Source organism: Aspergillus neoniger (assembly GCF_003184625.1).
Source record: "Aspergillus neoniger CBS 115656 unplaced genomic scaffold BO87scaffold_10, whole genome shotgun sequence".
Taxonomy (NCBI): domain Eukaryota; kingdom Fungi; phylum Ascomycota; class Eurotiomycetes; order Eurotiales; family Aspergillaceae; genus Aspergillus; species Aspergillus neoniger.
In genome coordinates, this window is record NW_020291138.1 from 180,350 (window position 1) to 196,965 (window position 16,616).

The following is a 16,616-nucleotide window of genomic DNA, read 5'->3' on the forward strand; positions in this document are numbered from 1 at the left end:
TGCACTATCTGCATACCCACACATGCTTAATCGTTGTATACCCATATATACAGAAGCTCAAAACCCGCTAATTAAACATCATACAAATCATCAAGAAGTCGTAATAGTAATTGGAGGCACCGGAATTGATGTAACAGGCGCCTCCGGCGTCGGCTCTCTCTTCAACTCGTGCAGCGACGCCCTTCCTGCCTCCTCGTCGGGCAAGGCATCAGTGCTGGTGTCCTGCTCTTCCTTCCCACCGCGCTTCACAACACGCTGGGCTGTTCTTTTCACCGGCCACAAACAAGAGCGAATCATGGCCGCAAAGTAATTCATAGCCCGGCCGATAGGCTTGAAGATAAATTTCATGCATCGGACGACAAAGTTGAGAGCAACCTCGCATGGCCCATCGGGGACCGTACGGAGAACAACGGCCCAGGGGAGGCAGCCCAGCGCGCAGATAATGCAAATAGCCCATTGGATCCCATCGAGACGGGTCACGCCAAAAGCTTCTCCTCCCACGAAGATGATCATGATTTGACCGCCGACCATGATGCAGTTGATTCCCAGGAACCAGTAGTTGCGGAACATGCCTTCGAAGATGTTGAACTTGTTGTCCAGTCGTCGGTTGTTGAATTCGTTGAAAATCTGCATCCACACAAAGGTATTGAACACAATAGTGTTGAGCACCGTCTGCGGGTCGTCGGTTCCAAGTCGCGATCCGATTATCTGGTTTCCACCAAAGTAGAGCATGAAGGTGATAGCCAGCTGATAGAGAGCTTGGCCGAGAATCATCTTCCACATGATCACTGTGAACAGCGACGCGCTCTTTAGAACAGGCTTGCGGTTGAGGATTTTTTCCGTCGGCGCGTCGGTTGCTAAGGCAAGAGCTGCAAATGTGTCCATGATCAAGTTCACCCAGAGCAGCTGCACCGCGTTCAGAACGCTCTTGTTCTCACTGCTGTACAAAGACGAAACAAAGGTCAAGACCACAGCTGTGATGTTGACCGTGATCTGGAACTGAAGGAACTTGGCGACAGCATCGTTGACAGCCCGGCCCCATGCAATGGCGGTGACAATGGACTTGAAATTGTCGTCTAGAAGGATGATCGAACTAGCTTCCTTCGCGACTTCTGTTCCGGCAATTCCCATGGAGAAGCCGACATCAGCTGTTCTCAAGGCTGGCCCATCGTTAGTACCATCACCGGTGACGGCGACAGTCTCGCCTAGTTTCTTGAGCCGTGCTACCAGAATCCGCTTATCCTCGGGTGACGAGCGAGCTAGCACCTGAAGACGAGGAATCACTCGATCCATTTCCTCGTCAGAAAGCTGGCGAAACTTGGGACCTTCCATGACAATGCCGTCCTCTGTCTTGATACCACATGACGAAGCTATCGCACTGGCGGTTACAATGTTGTCACCAGTGACCATCTTCACCTGTACACCTGCCGCATGGCACTTTTGGATGGCAGCGGGCACTTCGGGTCGGAGAGGATCCTGGATGCCCACAACCCCGATCCAGGTCATGTCGCGGAAAAGTTCCTCAAATCTGGCAGATTCAGGATCATCTTCCAAGCACCGGGCGTCTTTCGGCGGCCAGCTTGGGAAGTCGCGGTACACTAGTCCAATCGTCCGTAGGGACTGACCTGCGTAAGCTTCGACTGTGTTTAGGATAACCCTTCGGTCTCCCTCGTTCAAGGCATCGGTGGAGATATGACCGTGGGAAGTGTCTGCCTCGACCATCTGAGTCGTGCATGAGCCAACCATTATCTCAGCAGCGCCCTTGACAAGGAGGCGATAACCCATCGTAGGTTCCCGGTAGACAACCCCCATGCACTTACGTGCAGAGTCGAAGGGGATCAATTGGACAACGTCCGCAGAGGCACGCTCTGCAGTAACGTCCAGGCCGAGATGATCTTTGGCCATTTGCAGCAGAGCCACCTCGGTCTTACTGCCGATGAACTCCTTAGACCCATCCTTCTCTTCCTCGAAAGCAGTAGAGTTCAAGGCGATGCTATGAAGGATGAGATCCCGCTGCTTGCCTGAATATTGCTTGAAAAACTCAGCAGGAGTTGAGACGTCAGATGAGCGTTCCTCGCCTGGGGTATGCTTGAAACTCTTCGAGCCCAAGGTCCCTGCCACAACAGTCATCTTGTTCTGGGTAAGGGTCCCGGTCTTGTCGGAGCAAATAACTGTTGCATTTCCCATTGTCTCACAGGCACGGAGGACGCGCACAAGGTTGTTCTCCTTGACCATTCGGGTTGTGGCAAATGCCAGTGCCAAAGTTACAGCAAGCGGCAGACCCTCTATGGATATCAGTCAGTAAAAGTCATTGCCGTAGCATGGGTAAACTACTAACCAGGAATCGCAACGACAATGACGGTAACAGCAACAATGAGGATGTCGACGAACTCCTTGCCCTTGGCCGCAGGCGTTCCAGTGTTATGGGATAGATCCGCCACGAACCTGAAGAACAGAGCGAAGAACAAGATAATCGCAGCACTAGGAGCATTTAGCAAACAATACCATGTGAATACAAAGGAGGGTCGCTCTTACCCTGAGCCTAGCCAGCCGATCCAATTAGCAAGTCGACCCAGCTTGACTTGAAGAGGTGTCGGATCATTCGATTCCTGCAAAGACAGCAAGATCCGGCCGTAGGTTGAGTACGGCCCGACACTCGTGACTAAGTAGGTACCGACACCTTCAAGCACCTTGCTGCCCGAGATCATGAACGGGTCAAGCTTCTTCGTAGCCTTCCCATTCAAGATCAGCCGCCCGACTTCATATCCATCAGTCTTCTTCATCTGGTCAGATTCTCCTGTAGCGGAGGACTCGTCACATTTGATGCCATGACCCGAGACGAGAACCCCATCCGCAGGAATGGCGTCGCCCGGCTCGACATGAAGAATGTCACCGACTGTGATGTCGTGTATCGAGATCATGGAGACCTTGCCAGATCGAACAGCCTTGACTTCTCGGTCGTTGTTCTGAAGAAGTCAGTAGCGGTCTTAGTTAACAACAAAAGAAAGGGTAAGCACTTACACGTTTATTCAGCTTAGCAAACTGTCTTTCCTTCTGCCAGTCATTTGCAGCAGTCACAATGGTTACTATCAGAATAGCCACACAAATCGCCACTCCTTCAATCCAATCCACTCCACTACCTTCGCTCGTGGTCTCATAGATACCAAGGGACAGCGACACGATAGCAGCTATCGTCAACAAAATGATGATCTTGTCGTTGTAGGCTTGCCAAAACAGCTTCAAGAATCCCGTTGACTTTCGAGCAGGCAGTCTGTTCTGACAGAACACGCCTATGCGGTCTTGAAACTGCGTACTGGACTCTGTAATCGGGGCGTCAATGGTTGGAGGAGCGGTTTCTTTGAAAGAGGCATAGTCAGGGGAAGTCGCTTCCGAAAAACTGATCGAACCCTGCAAGAGAGTCTCATCGACCGACAGACCAGATGTCAGATCTGTCCGCAGTCCTCGTTCCAATCCCTGCATGCCTCCAAGTGCCTGGAACGCAGCCAAAGATTTAGGGTTCTGCATCTTGTTCAATTGTCCTGGAGAGAAGGCGAACTTATTGTCTGGCACTATGAAGTCCTGTTCGTTTCGAGGGTCGGGATTCAAGGCATCGGCCACCGAAACATCATCGTACTCCATCTTGGTCGGGGCATTAGTGGCTTCAGAGTTGGCTCTCGACCTTACGGCTGTATCTGCACTGGAGATGGTAGAGTCTGCTCGCGGACGTAACGTCTCACCGTCCAGCGACTGAGCCGACGTCTGCGTGTCACTCCGTACCCTGAGCCTGTCTGGCGATAGAGTGGACGCCATGTCCGCGGGTGAAGAAGGTCGAATAGATGATATGCTTGTTCGTATTGAGTCGGATGATATAGGGTGCTGCTGTTGGTAAGCGTATGAATATATGGCTCTCTCATTAAGCCCTAGCGCTGTTGAACATACCTCTCTATCTGAAACCCCGAAAGGGTTCAAGAAGCCAGACTGAGAATGCTCGTCTGGGGTCTGCATTGATGCGACCGGAACGAGATCTGATTTGGTAGAGACGAAGAAACGGGCATAAATCCTGGTAAATGCAGTGTCAACTTCAAAGTGTTGCACCTGCTGCTACTGTTTGGTTCTGTGCCCGAGCGACACCCGTTATTAGTAGATCTGGTCTGGGGGCTGTGCTTCCGAAAAGGGTAACCTAAAATTTAATAGTCTGATTGTCTCATAACGGATTTCTTCGTATCAATCCTCATGTCTGGTTCGTATCATCCGTGGCACTGAGAAGAGATATTGTAACGCCAAGGGTCTTCCCAACAAGCACGGGATGAAAAAAAGGAAGCGGTTGCAAGGTCCGAGGAAGAGGCTAGCAAGAGTCCGGCTTTTGCCATACGCCAAAACAACCATGAAGTGTGAGTGAGTTGAGTTGACCCGTATGCTTGGTAGCATCACAACGCGCTGCACAGCCTCCTTCAATCCGTCCTATCACCGACGGCGTAGACCAAGGGGTGGAGAGAGGTATGACCCATGGCTGCAACTAACGAGCGGGGGTATATACCCAAAGCGCTTTATCTTAAAGTTGAAGACGCCATGACACCTCCACTCTACCAAAGCAAGTTATATTGCTCAATCTAGACGCCGACGGAGCTCCTGTTCATCTCCAGCGTAATCTTATCTCTCCTATGAGAATGCAAGAAGCAACCAGGAGGGGGGTGAATTAGAACCGGAGGGTTCCTACCTCCGATCACAAGCCTGCAATCACATTTCATCAACTGTATCGATGCGCGCGCAAATCCATGGACAAATGACGCATGCTGAACTCTGAGTGGAGCGTTGCAATCAACGCATACTCAAAAACCCTTCCAGATGGAAATGCCGAGAGAAAAGTGGCCCTTGGAAGTTGCCGCCGGGTGAGGTATAGTTCCAGCAAATGAGTTTCTAGCGGGCGGCTGCGCCTCCTTCGTTTAGTTCGGAAGTCAGACGATTAGTCGGTCAATGAGGAGACACGACATGCCGTTGCCGCCAATGAATTTTAGTTGCGTTCCATATTCCTTAGTGCGCATCGGTGATCCGGCCTTTCATTCGCCTCGAGCATTCCATCACGTTGACTCTATCCTGAAGAATGTTTGTTTGTCCATGTCCCCCTGTTGCACGGCCACATCTCCTGCGCCACATCTCCCACGGATTGTTCCTATTCGCCTCTTCAAGTTGGTTTTGCCCCCCCTGTGGCTGAGGAAATCACCGAGATCCTGGAAAATAAGATTATCTGATGTGGCGTCATGACTTCAACTGGCTGAGGCTTTGTACATGACGAATGGCTTTTGGGTGCGGCGATTAATTCATGCTGGTGCTGCGAGCTGTCTCGGTTGCGGAGATTGGATGCTCTCTGATCAGGCACTGCGGGTGTGGCTGGTGAGTGTCTAGGCTCTGCTGAGCGGGCTTCACGATGGCGAATATTGCATCTTGCCAGCTGAGGTGAACGATTTGAGTGAGGCTTAGAAGCTTGATCTGTCGGTTGATGGGGGAATGACACCCACGGAGGCAACAAAGCTGCGATCTGGTGGGATGAGATGAGATGGTGGGGGGTAAGTTGTGTTAGCAGGCAGCAGCACAGTTGTTCAACATGAACAAACCGCCCGAATCAGCCTCGCCAATTATACATACGATCGGTATTTTCAGCGTTATTCAGGTATTATTGGCTTTACTTACTCTACATCCACTATTAATTTTGGTCTGTAAATTTCATACCGTATAGTAAGTTAACATACAGCATCAATGTCTCTAAAGACACATCTTCATCATCAAGCCATTCTCAGGAGTATACTCCGCAGTGAGGAGGTATATGCAGTACTACAGCCTCCATAGACAGCCTCGAATCTTATTCTCGTGTTCATTCATTGCCTCGGCTTATTCGTCCACGTTAGCAAGCTCAGCATACCGATTCCCCAAACCGCAAAAGCATTGCTTGGATCGTTCAGACCCCGTATCCTCTGATCCTTTTCTACCCAACACATCCTCCATCGCCCAGGCGATCCGCTCCGCACCCAGCCTCGCTCCCTCAAGATTGGCAGCACCGGGTCCCAAACGAAGAGACCCCAGCCGGCCCGTCAAGAAAAGTGGCACATTCGATTGCCACATCAGGTCATCCGTGATGCAAGGCAATCCCTGCTTAGTTTCAATCGGATACTCACGGTTCATGCGTTGGAGCAATGGGAGCTCATTCACATCGGCCTGCATGCCTGTTGCAAAATATATATAATCGATGCGAGGAAGGTCAGGGATCGGAGGATCTGTCGTAAGACGCCATGTGCGCGAGGAGGCGCAGTACTCCTTGCCGCAGATGACGGTGCGTGGATGTATAGAAAGCCGATGGGCTGCCACATGTTGCTTCAGAATCTTCTGATACCGTGGCGTGATACTGCCGCCATTACGCGCGGCTTTGATCATCTCAAGGCGTTCCTCGTCCGTGTCTGCGGACCAGAATGCTGCCTTTTCGAAGTTCTTGAACTTGCCCATCCAGTTCAATGCGAGGTCGAAGTGCTTGACTAGAAACCATCTGGTCAGCATCCCCCACGTCTGAGTTTGGATGGATGATGTAGGAGGCTGTGCAACCTGCCCACTATCTGTCTAGTACGTACCTTTAAAATCCGACCTCAAAAGAAACCAAACCTTGGTCACCCCTCGCCGAATGGCCATATCCACCACCTGCGCTGACGACAGTCCACCCCCAACAACCACCACGTTCGTCTCCTGACGCTGCTTAATCTTGGCCTTCACATTGATACTCGGGAACATGCGAATCTCCGTGCTATGACAAGCCCCTTTCTCTTCCTCACCCGTCAGCTTGAACGGCAGTATCTTCGTCCTCCCCGGCCCAATAGCCAGCACCACCACACGACTATAGAACCGATTTCCCTCCGCCGTAGTAACAGTGAAGATCTTGTCCGACGGCGATAACTCAGAGTGATAGTCGTACGATATATCATTCACCTCGCACTGCCTGATCATTCCCAGCGCGTCCAGTCCATACCGCGATACAATACTCCCACAGTAATCTTCAAACAAGTCAGTCGATGGTGAGAAGTAATCTTTACGATCTCTTTCATCAATTTCGACCTCGCCAACGGCCCTAATCACCCACACAATTAGCAAACCGAACACAGAGCATCAGTCACTGTAGTATATAAGGAACCACTTACTGCGCCCTCGACCTCATCTTCTTCTTCTTATGCTTACTCAACTCCTTTCCCACGCACCCCGAAATCTCCCATAAATCCCTCTCCCTCCTCACCTCCCTCGTATACGCCAACATGCCATCCCGATCCCTAGGATCCACATGAAAGAACATCGGGCTGCGCAGCTGCTCAATCTCCAATGTCTTGAACGCCCGATTCCATCTCTCCATCCACTTGTCCCCGGAACTATCCAGTACGAGCGTAGATATGCCCCCATTGCCATTTCCATAGCCACCATCATTCTTATTATCCCTCTTGCCCATATACACCCCATCATCCGACGAAACCGACGAAGACAACGACGACGGAGTAGAATCAGAACCCGACCCAGAACCGGAAGACGAAGATGACCCCCGTCTAGGATAATGCTCATCATCATATCTCTGCCACTTCTCCGCCTTTACGCCCTTGAGTTTCCCGCGGTGCGCCTGTACCAATGCCATTCGACCACTATGTTTGTTAATCCAGTGGTAGCGTTGGTGTTCGTCGTCGGTGAACATGGCGGAGGGGGTTTCTTCGCGGAGGCGCGCGGCGACTGCTAGGCCGCAGGGGCCGGCGCCGATGATGAGGACATCGAGGATGTCCGGGAAGGAGGAGGATGAGGATGATTGTGGTGGGGTGGTTTTGCCTACCATGTCTGGTTGGTGTGTAGTATGTATGGTTGATGTGGGATTGATGGTGGATGTTTCGTAGAAAGTAAGTATTATATAGTAGAGTTTAGATTGATTGAATGTTAATTAAATATGTGCATGCAGCAGGGTTTATATTCGATAAATAGATAGTAGGTGATATATGGTGGTGGTGCTCATCACTCCCCCGGGTACTTGGATCCCCAAGGTCCTTGTCGCCCAAAAGGGAAAGTCGGGATCACCATTATTGATAATGTGTTTGAAGTTTGAGGGATGAGTTTGGGGACCTTGGGGGTGATTGCAGAGAATGATTTGCTACTATGCTAGGGTTTATGTCATTCTGAGTGAGTTTTGACGCTATTGATTAATGGTTCTGTGCTGGCCTACTATACTGTGAAAGGGTCCGCAGTTGATATATGGAAAGACATTACATTATTATAAGACAAAAGCTATATAACAACAAACATAATTAGCAGCAGCAATGAGAAACCTGTCTCCGCTAAGATTAACGTATATTATTATTTGTGCCACTTTTTGGGTCTGGGTTCCGTCGTCATTGCTCGGGAACGAGGAGCTCCTCCACCTTCTCGACGATGCCAGGCATCCTGGGGCCACACCCAGCCTCGCACTCGCTTCGCATCACGACGCTCTCCAATTTGAGGCTCCGGAATCCATTTGTCTTTCTTTTCCGGTAGGATGCGCTGCCGGGTCAGGGCACCTGGGCCTCCCACGTTGAGATGGGCAGATGGTTGTGACGGCAAGGGAACCGATTTTGAAAGCATCAGTAAAAAGTACAAAGCTAGACTGGCGGTCATTGGCACGTCCAGCTCATCGGAATCCGAAATTGGATAGCTATCCAGTATGGGCGACTGGCTCGCCAAGGAACTGTCGCTGGATGGAGTGGGCGAATGCGGATAGCCATAATCACTGGTATATGGCCCCGAGCCGTGCCCACGCTGGTTGATCGCGAGCTTGGTTGGAATTGGCGCAGACAGCTCCAGGAAACCAAAGTAGGGCACATCGTCGCCCTCGTCACAACCTGCCCGTACACACACGAGCTCGATCTCGGTGAGAATGAAGCCGTAGCGGCAAGAGTGCTCGCGCATGCATCGCTGCAGGTGTGCTAGACCGTTCAGATACTCCACCCTGCGGTGAGGCGCTTCGTTGCGCATTCCCGTGTTCCAGCGGTCGAAGGTCTTGACAATACCAACGAGTCGTCCTCTGGCAAGGCCTGAGGCGGTTCGTTCGATGTCAGACGCATAGTTAGCGAGAAAATGTGGCCCGCCATAGTTCTTGTTAGGTGACCCTCGCGGAATAGGAACAGCGTAGAGGGACAAGTGATCCGGGCCTTGCGAGACTGCCAAGGCAGCATTGATACGAGGTGCATAGATGTCTCGGATGACGTTGACTAGAGCTGGCTCGCAATCTGGGGACAAATAAGAGCTCGGAAGGATATTGAGGGGCGTAAGATGCGAAGGGATTGCGGTTTTGAGAAGTTTCGGAAGTCCACTGATAGAGTTGAACGTGGATAGAGAAAACGAAGTCCAACTGCGCAAGTTCCGAATGTCCCACCAAAAGTAATCGTGCAAGCCTCGTGTCGGAATCACGTTCACGTTGCGCACGAGGTTGATTGCTTGTGTCGGGGTGGTAAGGTACGAGAGCAAGGTGGTTGACTGAGAGTTCGTCCTCTCGGTCTGGTGAACGATGCCGCTGGGAGAGTATTGTGCACTCGACGCTCGCACGTACCCATATGGTGAGCCGGGAAGCATGAGTGGCACCTGCACCGGAGGGTACACTTTGGGATAGTATGGCTCGGCTGGTGAGTGAGGCGCATAAGGCGGATACACTATAATATTGGGTGTGGCGGGCGTAGCCGGTGTGGTAGGGGAACTCTGAGGTTGAGAGGCGTATCTGATGACCTGTCGATATGCTGGATATCCGCATCGACTTGTCCTTGGATCCTCAACGTTGGAGGCAGAGACTGATCGAGTGTGCGCGCTCGTCGCCTTGCGCTTCTGCGCCGGTGTGACGCTCACAGGAGATGATAATGACGAGCCATTGCCAGTGGTATACTTCGGCGACGCCACGGCCGGGGATGCCATAGGAATGCACCCTGAGGTCTCAACAGCAACCCGATGGCTTGACCGGCGGTTGGAAGCAAGCGGTAAAGAACCAGGAGGATTGCGTGTGTTTGACAGCACCCGCCGTTGACGTTGGGATCCACTGGCGGGTGGAGGTTCAATCACAATGTCTTGAGGTCTGATCTTCGGAAGAAGAGTAGGCCCATGGTGGTGTTGCGGGGGTGAGTCAACTACAGGGCTGGTAGCCGACGTGATGACGGACCAGGGCGACGAGTTGTTGGAGTAAACAGAAGAATCAGAAGCGTTGCGGCTATGCCCCGTTCCACTATATTCTTGCAGATGCAATGCAGGAGGGGTTGAGGGACGATAATAAGAGTACTCCACAGACATCTTGCTATATAAAGTCACCGCAGGTCTAAGACGATTTAGATCAAACAAGATTGCGGGAAAGTCCAGCTTCCCAAGAGGTATCAAACAGGAAATGCTCGCGTAAGAAGCTAAGGTCAAATGAATAGAGGAGAAAGAGATGCACTAAGCAAAAGAAGAGACAATGTCGAGTTCGCTTTGTCTTGGTGAACGACTTGACTGAACTGAGGCATAACCAGACTGGAGAACGGTTGGTTATTAAATGTTCTTCAATCTGGAACCTATGAGTCCGTTGATCCAAAAAAAGATACAGAATCAATCGAACTGCCTGCAGGGGCATGAAACAGATCTGGCTCCATTGCGACAGCCAGTCGCTAACCATACTTGGTAATCATGATGGAGATGGTAGGGCCATCGACACAGGGATGTCGATATCTACTTGGATGATGTGCAGAGCAAATGATCCTAGGGCAAGCGAAAGCGTTTCATCGACAGTCGCGCGTCAAAAAGTTTCTATATTTGACATCTTCTTCGCTTCTTCAGATCTGAACCAGACTGTCGGTAGTCTATTCCGACGATGGTTCGTTCGGAATCTGCATAGGATCTATATTGGGTAACATTGGGTGTTTCGTCTATTCTGGGTAATGTAACTAGGATCGATGAGTTCCCGCAAAGGCGTCACGCCTGGGGCATCTATTAGTCGGCGGCAAGCAGGTGTTTGACGTCAAAAAATAAAACGCAAGTGACTGGTACATTTCCACGGCGTGTAGTGCTTGAGGGTGTGCCGTTGTAGAGTTAGCCGCCGAGGTTTGATACCAGGGCCTGTGGGAGCCGCAGCCCACTCAACGGGCATTGGCTATTGCAGTCGAAGCTTGCAGAATGAAGTCGAATACTAATCAACTGATGCGATACTCTCAAGCCCAAGAGGTTCTAAGAATATCCCCGCCTGGATGTGTCGATAAATCAGAGGTCTTGCAGGTCGTCACAGTAGGCGCCGGCTAAGACCCCGGACGGCGTCAGGATGCCTCAGTGGCTCTTCCCTGTCGACAGCCTGCAGTGTGCTTGAGCTTTCTCCAACTGGACCAATCACAGTCATTTTTGATGAACTTGAGTGCTTATTGTGTGACGAGGTTTAATTGTAGATGGGTCAGACGGAGACTGACAGACACTGTAAAAGGAGAGTCGGCGGGAAATAAAACAATAGAGCGACCTTGTAGCTTGAACTGCTGCTATTCTTGGTCACGCCTGGTTTCACGCCCATCATGAAGTTCGTGAATCTAGCAAGATGCCTATTTGTCTTTATGTCTCCTAGGCGCTTGGGTTAATCAGTGCAACTTGCAACAGGGTGGAGGTGCTGGAAGAACGCGCCACTCTCCGCACCCATGTCACATGACAAGGTATGCTACAGTAAGCACCCAACAAGCCGATGAAGAAAGATAGTGAAAGACTACAGGCATTTATACATCTTAGTCAGCCACATTATAATCGTTGTCCTCGAATGACTCCTGATGAGTCTAGAATTATTGGTCATCGTCGTATATAATTGCATTCCAGCTCCTGTCTGGACAAGAGAAGGTCTCCTCACTGGGAGGATACATGAACAACGTATGAAACATTAAGAACCAATATAAAGGAGAAAAGCAGACCCGGAAATTGGTAGGAGCATTTCGCTGCCCCCGAGCTCTATTAAGGCGAACCACAAATAAACAATGCGCATGCTGAAGGGAATCTAGTAAAACCGTCTAAGCAACCGGTCATGTCCAAAGAAGCAAGGTCGAAAGCAAGTCCATCATATGCTCGTCATAATTCATGCCTTAACGTCGTACTTGCGGCGGAACATGTCGTCCACCTCAGTCAAGTAGTAGGTACCAGGGTAAAGGGTCTCGGTGCTGCCAGAAGGCTTGAAGTTCTTCTTGAGGTGAGCGTGCTCACGGAGGGCACACATCTGTAACCAGACGTTAGCAACTGAACTTCGAGGTGCAGGTCAAGATTAGGTCGTTGGGATACTTACATCAACGTAGGACTGGGGAGGAAGAACGTTGCGGTTGCTAAGGCGGTTCTTGAGATCAAGCTTCTCCACCAGGTTGGACACGTCGCCGACAATCTTCACGCTAAGCAGGGAGCTGGCAAGACCACTGCCGTAGGAGAAGAGACCGATGCGCTTGGACTCGCTAGCATCGAAGGGAACGTGGGAGATCAAGCTAGCCAGACCAGCCCAAACAGTGGCAGTGTACATGTTACCGCAGAGAGTGGCAACCTCAAGAGCGGGCTTGACGCGCTCAGCGAAGCGCTTCTTGGTCAGACCCATGAAGGTCTTCTCCACGTTCTTGTCAGTGAGAGAAGTGGCGTAGTCCAGATCACGGAGCTCAGGAGCCACTTCGGCGAAAGCAGGGTGAGTGGGGTTGGTGAGGTAGTCGTTGTACAGCATACGAGCGAAGGACTTCTGCACCAGCTTGCAGGTGGGGGCGTGGTAGCAGAGGTAGTCAAAACGGTCCAAGGCAGTCTTGGAATCGTCCTGGGCGGTGCCGTTGGTGCCGTTCTGGACCTTCTCCTTCAGGGTCTTCTCACGAGCATTGTAGGCCTTGTAGCAGGCGTCGACAGCCTCGGTGTAGCATCTGAGGGAGAAGTGGCCGTCCACGACGGGGTACTCGCTGGTCAGGTCGGGCTTGAAGAAGTCGTAGGCGTGGGTGACGTAGGAGGCACGGAGACCAGGCTCGAACACAATAGGGGCGTCGGGACCGATCAGCATGGCGACACAGCCAGCACCACCGGTAGGGCGAGCAGCACCCTCGGCGTACAGGGCAATGTCACCGCAGACGACGACGGCATCCCTGCCATCCCAAGCAGAGGACTCGAGCCAGTTGATGCTGTTGAAAACAGCGTTGGTGCCACCGTAGCAAGCATTGACGTTGTCAACACCCTCAACGTTGGTGTTTCCGTGAGGAGCCAAAAGCTGCATCAGGACGGACTTGACGGACTTGGACTTGTCCAGCAAGGTCTCGGTACCGACCTCCAGACGGCCAATGGAGTTGGGGTCGATGTTGTACTTGCGAAGAAGGGAGGAGAAGGTGGTCAGGGAAATGGAGTAGATGTCTGCCGGGAAGTGCACGTTAGCATTGCCACGCGATCATGACATGCGGACGATGTCTGTCATTGTCTAATGCATACCTTCACGGTCATCACAGAAGCTCATCTTGGTCTGACCAAGGCCAATGGTGTATTTGCCTTCGCTCACGCCATCGAACTTCTCGAGCTCGCTCTGGTCGACACACTAGAAAACACAGGGACATATTAGAACACAGCTCAGAACAGACAGGAACAGAATCGAATGACGTGGTAAGACACACGAACCTGACGAGGGAAGTAGACCTCAATGGCCTTGATACCAATGTTCTGAGGACGGGCAGCCATGGTGAATGTGTAAAGGAGGAGGGGTAAGTATTAAGCGGAAAGTGGGACAGTAGAGTTTAAAGACACAAAACACTCAAGAAAGAGAGCTATTGCGGAGAGTATGATGTATGGGGGGAAGAAGGGAGGTGATGAAAAGATAATTAAAGGTAAGAGGAAGAAAGTTTGTTGGAAGAGAGAGGGAGAGAAAAGGAGCTGAGAGAAGGTGAAAGAGGAGAGTATAAGTAGTGAAGCTCACGATATACTAGAGGGGCCCCCCGAGGCCAGCGGGCGAACGGTTTCCCAGGTGGTCACTGGCCATCGGCCGGGGGCAAAAGAAAAAAAAAAAAAGCAACGAACTGGGTCGACCCCCGTTCCTATGCAGCCAGACAATACTTACGGATCAGCTAGTGTGCTTCTAGTGCGTGGCCTAGTGGGTCCATCTGGCTTGGTCTGCAGGCTGTGGTTGGTCGGCGCCCTGGCCTGCCCTGGGGTGCCTGAGGTTGTCCCGGCGGTGTTCTGGCAGTCACGCCGCCTCAGATCTATAGTATAAGATGGTCTTGGGGTTATCCAAGTCACGGCGCATCATATCAACAACTTTTCCCACGATATACACCATTTCCCCCCCATGACCGGGACAGGAAAAGGGGTCGAAATTGTGGATGGGGAGTTTCACCGGAGAGAACTCCAACTCAAACCGATCCACCTCCTAATTTCCACAATTGTTGAGAGGGAGAAAATCTGATGGTGTCCAGGATCTGGTATACGCCGTACTCTTCATCCTATGTCCCGAAAACGGGGGAACAGGATACGGCTGCCTCCAACCACAGCTCTCGCATCCAACGCATCATTGCACAACCTAGCTCCAAGTGGTCTTACCGACAGCTCATCTTGCTCCGGGTGGATGATTCTATTTTGCGTTTTCCTTTTCACCGACTCTTGCCGCCATGTTTTGTGATATGGCCTTCACCCTAAACTATACATCCGCCCTCAATCAACGTCGGCCCATGTTTCTCCCACACTGGCCGATATGAACAGGAGGATTTAATATCCACGCCACCGTACTTTAGGAGCTTGCTGCTGCAATATTATTACCCTACTCACAACCATGCAGCTTAACTGCAGACACATGATGTAAACCCGCAATGTTGCACTTCTGTCCCCGGGATGCCAAGCACTTTATTTAACACGGCAATGGGATGCGTTCCCTGGTATCCTTTGTCTCTCCCCTGCGTCCCGGCCATTGATTGCCCATGACGACAAACCTGCTTACGAGGAAAACTCCGTCTAGACGCGGAGTATTTTTATGCGGATTGTTTCTGATCAGACGGCATATCTAATGGACCACACAGGATAGGTCTTGCCCAACCCGTAGCCATTAATTGTCGCATGCTCCTCATCTTCTCCCTCTTATCACGCTTTTCCCTCCTAACATAGCCCCGTTACTTACTCGGATGGACCGAGAAGATAGTAATGGCCAGACAAGAGTTGTCAGCTGAGGCCTATGGTATGCTTGCAGTGACGTCTACGTTCTAAAGCGTTAAGTATGTCAACCAAAAGTCCCGTTCTTCGACACCTGCATACGCCAGATACCAAACAAGTGGGATAACGCAAGCAAGCAATCAAAAAGGAGCCTCTCTGGAATCGATCCCATCCCAACCAAATCCAGTTCCGACCACATCCACCCGGTATAGCCTGACCGTGGAGTGGAACAGTGAAACAGGTTGAGGGATTAATCAATCTTATCTTGTGGAGCTTTCGGTGCCCTTTCTGTAAACGAGCCTCCATCTTACCGAGACTTACAGGCACAAGTAGGGTCCCAGTGGGTTCAGATGTCGGAGAGAGTCGAGAACAAGCCCGCCATTGAAGAAGAGTATACCCGATCTTTGGCCGTGCCCCTCTGGCGCGAAATGGGCCGAGGGGAACGCTCATTAGTCGTTGACGAAAATCCCACATTGTCATGCAGATTTCACTAAAAGTAGATAAGTACAAAGTGGGCTACTTGGTAGGTGCCAATGGCAGGGAAGATCCACCATCATTCATTTGGATCGGGTCCTTCTTTTTCTTTCGGACTCAAAAGTAGCGCCGATTGACATTCTTGGGGCTGCATTTGTGTGGTCATTTGTCGGATCTCCATCGTCGAAGTGGGATGTACGAAACGAGAAAAAAAAAATTTTGTTTCGGTTTGAAGCATTACCAACGTCTGAATTGCGTGTGCTGCAGATGCTGTGAACCGGAGTGGAAAGCAAGGGATCAGGTCAAGCAATGATGTCGGCTGTTCGATTAAGTAGAGAAGTAATAAGTAGGCACCTGTATGACCAAAAGCCTTGCAGCATTTATTTAAGGACATGAATTGCCCAACCATACGATGATATTAATGATGGATATGTGATGCATGTTCGAGTTGGTCCCTTTTGGACCACTACGTGAGCACACTAGTACCAATGTACTTTGAGTGTACATAGTAGCACTCGGGCATTATTATTAGTAGTAGTATTGGCAGGTCGAACCAGCATGATGATGGTACTACTAGCACGGAGTAGAAGACAGAAAAATATATATTGTAAAGCAATTGTCCGCTTGCTCGGCTACTTTGACAGCAGTAGTTACTACTCCATGATCTTTCTCTTCGTCTTCACACAAACTATCAAGTAGTACTACGGAGCACTACTATGACATGAATATATGATATACTATACTACTCACTACTTCTAACTCTTTAGTATAGTACTATCAATGAGATTGGCAGCGTATCTCGGTACTAACGGGATATGTAAAGCCAACGTTACTGTATGTCTCCAGTTTCTACTGCTATTACTGGTACTTGTAGACTGTTCTTCTCTCCTTCTACTCTATTAAAACAATACCACTCTGCCTCGTCCTCATCATGACCAGTTGCAAACAATTCAAATTGACTACTAATGGCGGACACAGAGAGC

At 50.8% G+C, this 16,616-nt stretch overlaps 4 protein-coding genes across 4 annotated transcripts; all 4 read right to left on the reverse strand.

Annotated features, from left to right (window-relative positions):
* Window positions 1–90: 90 nt before the first annotated feature.
* On the reverse strand, window positions 91–3,810 carry pmcB (putative calcium-translocating P-type ATPase(PMCA-type); the record flags this gene model as incomplete). Its single annotated transcript, XM_025627217.1, has 4 exons — window positions 91–2,285; window positions 2,339–2,481; window positions 2,536–2,966; window positions 3,022–3,810. The coding sequence occupies 4 exons, from the start codon at window positions 3,808–3,810 to the stop codon at window positions 91–93; spliced, it is 3,558 nt and encodes a 1,185-aa protein (XP_025481435.1).
* Window positions 3,811–5,616: 1,806 nt separating this feature from the next.
* BO87DRAFT_432880 (FAD binding domain protein) lies at window positions 5,617–7,849 on the reverse strand (the record flags this gene model as incomplete). The annotated part of the gene is made up of 3 exons (XM_025627635.1): window positions 5,617–6,524; window positions 6,618–7,108; window positions 7,179–7,849. The coding sequence occupies 3 exons, from the start codon at window positions 7,847–7,849 to the stop codon at window positions 5,887–5,889; spliced, it is 1,800 nt and encodes a 599-aa protein (XP_025481436.1). The 3' UTR covers window positions 5,617–5,886.
* Window positions 7,850–8,339: 490 nt separating this feature from the next.
* Window positions 8,340–10,471, reverse strand: BO87DRAFT_432884 (uncharacterized protein). Its single transcript, XM_025627636.1, has one exon. The coding sequence runs from the start codon at window positions 10,312–10,314 to the stop codon at window positions 8,362–8,364; it is 1,953 nt and encodes a 650-aa protein (XP_025481437.1). The 5' UTR covers window positions 10,315–10,471; the 3' UTR covers window positions 8,340–8,361.
* Window positions 10,472–11,776: 1,305 nt separating this feature from the next.
* On the reverse strand, window positions 11,777–13,995 carry erg13 (hydroxymethylglutaryl-CoA synthase). Its single transcript, XM_025620321.1, has 4 exons — window positions 13,642–13,995; window positions 13,459–13,561; window positions 12,302–13,383; window positions 11,777–12,235 (listed from the first exon to the last, which is right to left on the reverse strand). Exons 1-4 carry the CDS (start codon window positions 13,699–13,701, stop codon window positions 12,098–12,100), a joined length of 1,383 nt encoding a protein of 460 aa, XP_025481438.1. The 5' UTR covers window positions 13,702–13,995; the 3' UTR covers window positions 11,777–12,097.
* Between the last annotated feature and the right edge of the window lie 2,621 nt (window positions 13,996–16,616).

Excerpts from the sequence above, each read along its gene's own strand:
- erg13 (XM_025620321.1), bottom strand. The coding sequence starts at position 13,701 with ATGGCTGCCCGTCCTCAGAACATTGGTATCAAGGCCATTGAGGTCTAC. Across the intron at positions 13,562-13,641 it reads AGGTCTACTTCCCTCGTCAG|TGTGTCGACCAGAGCGAGCT; the intron begins GTTCGTGTGTCT and ends TGTGTTTTCTAG. Across the intron at positions 12,236-12,301 it reads CTCCCCAGTCCTACGTTGAT|ATGTGTGCCCTCCGTGAGCA; the intron begins GTAAGTATCCCA and ends GTCTGGTTACAG.
- BO87DRAFT_432884 (XM_025627636.1), bottom strand. The coding sequence starts at position 10,314 with ATGTCTGTGGAGTACTCTTATTATCGTCCCTCAACCCCTCCTGCATTG.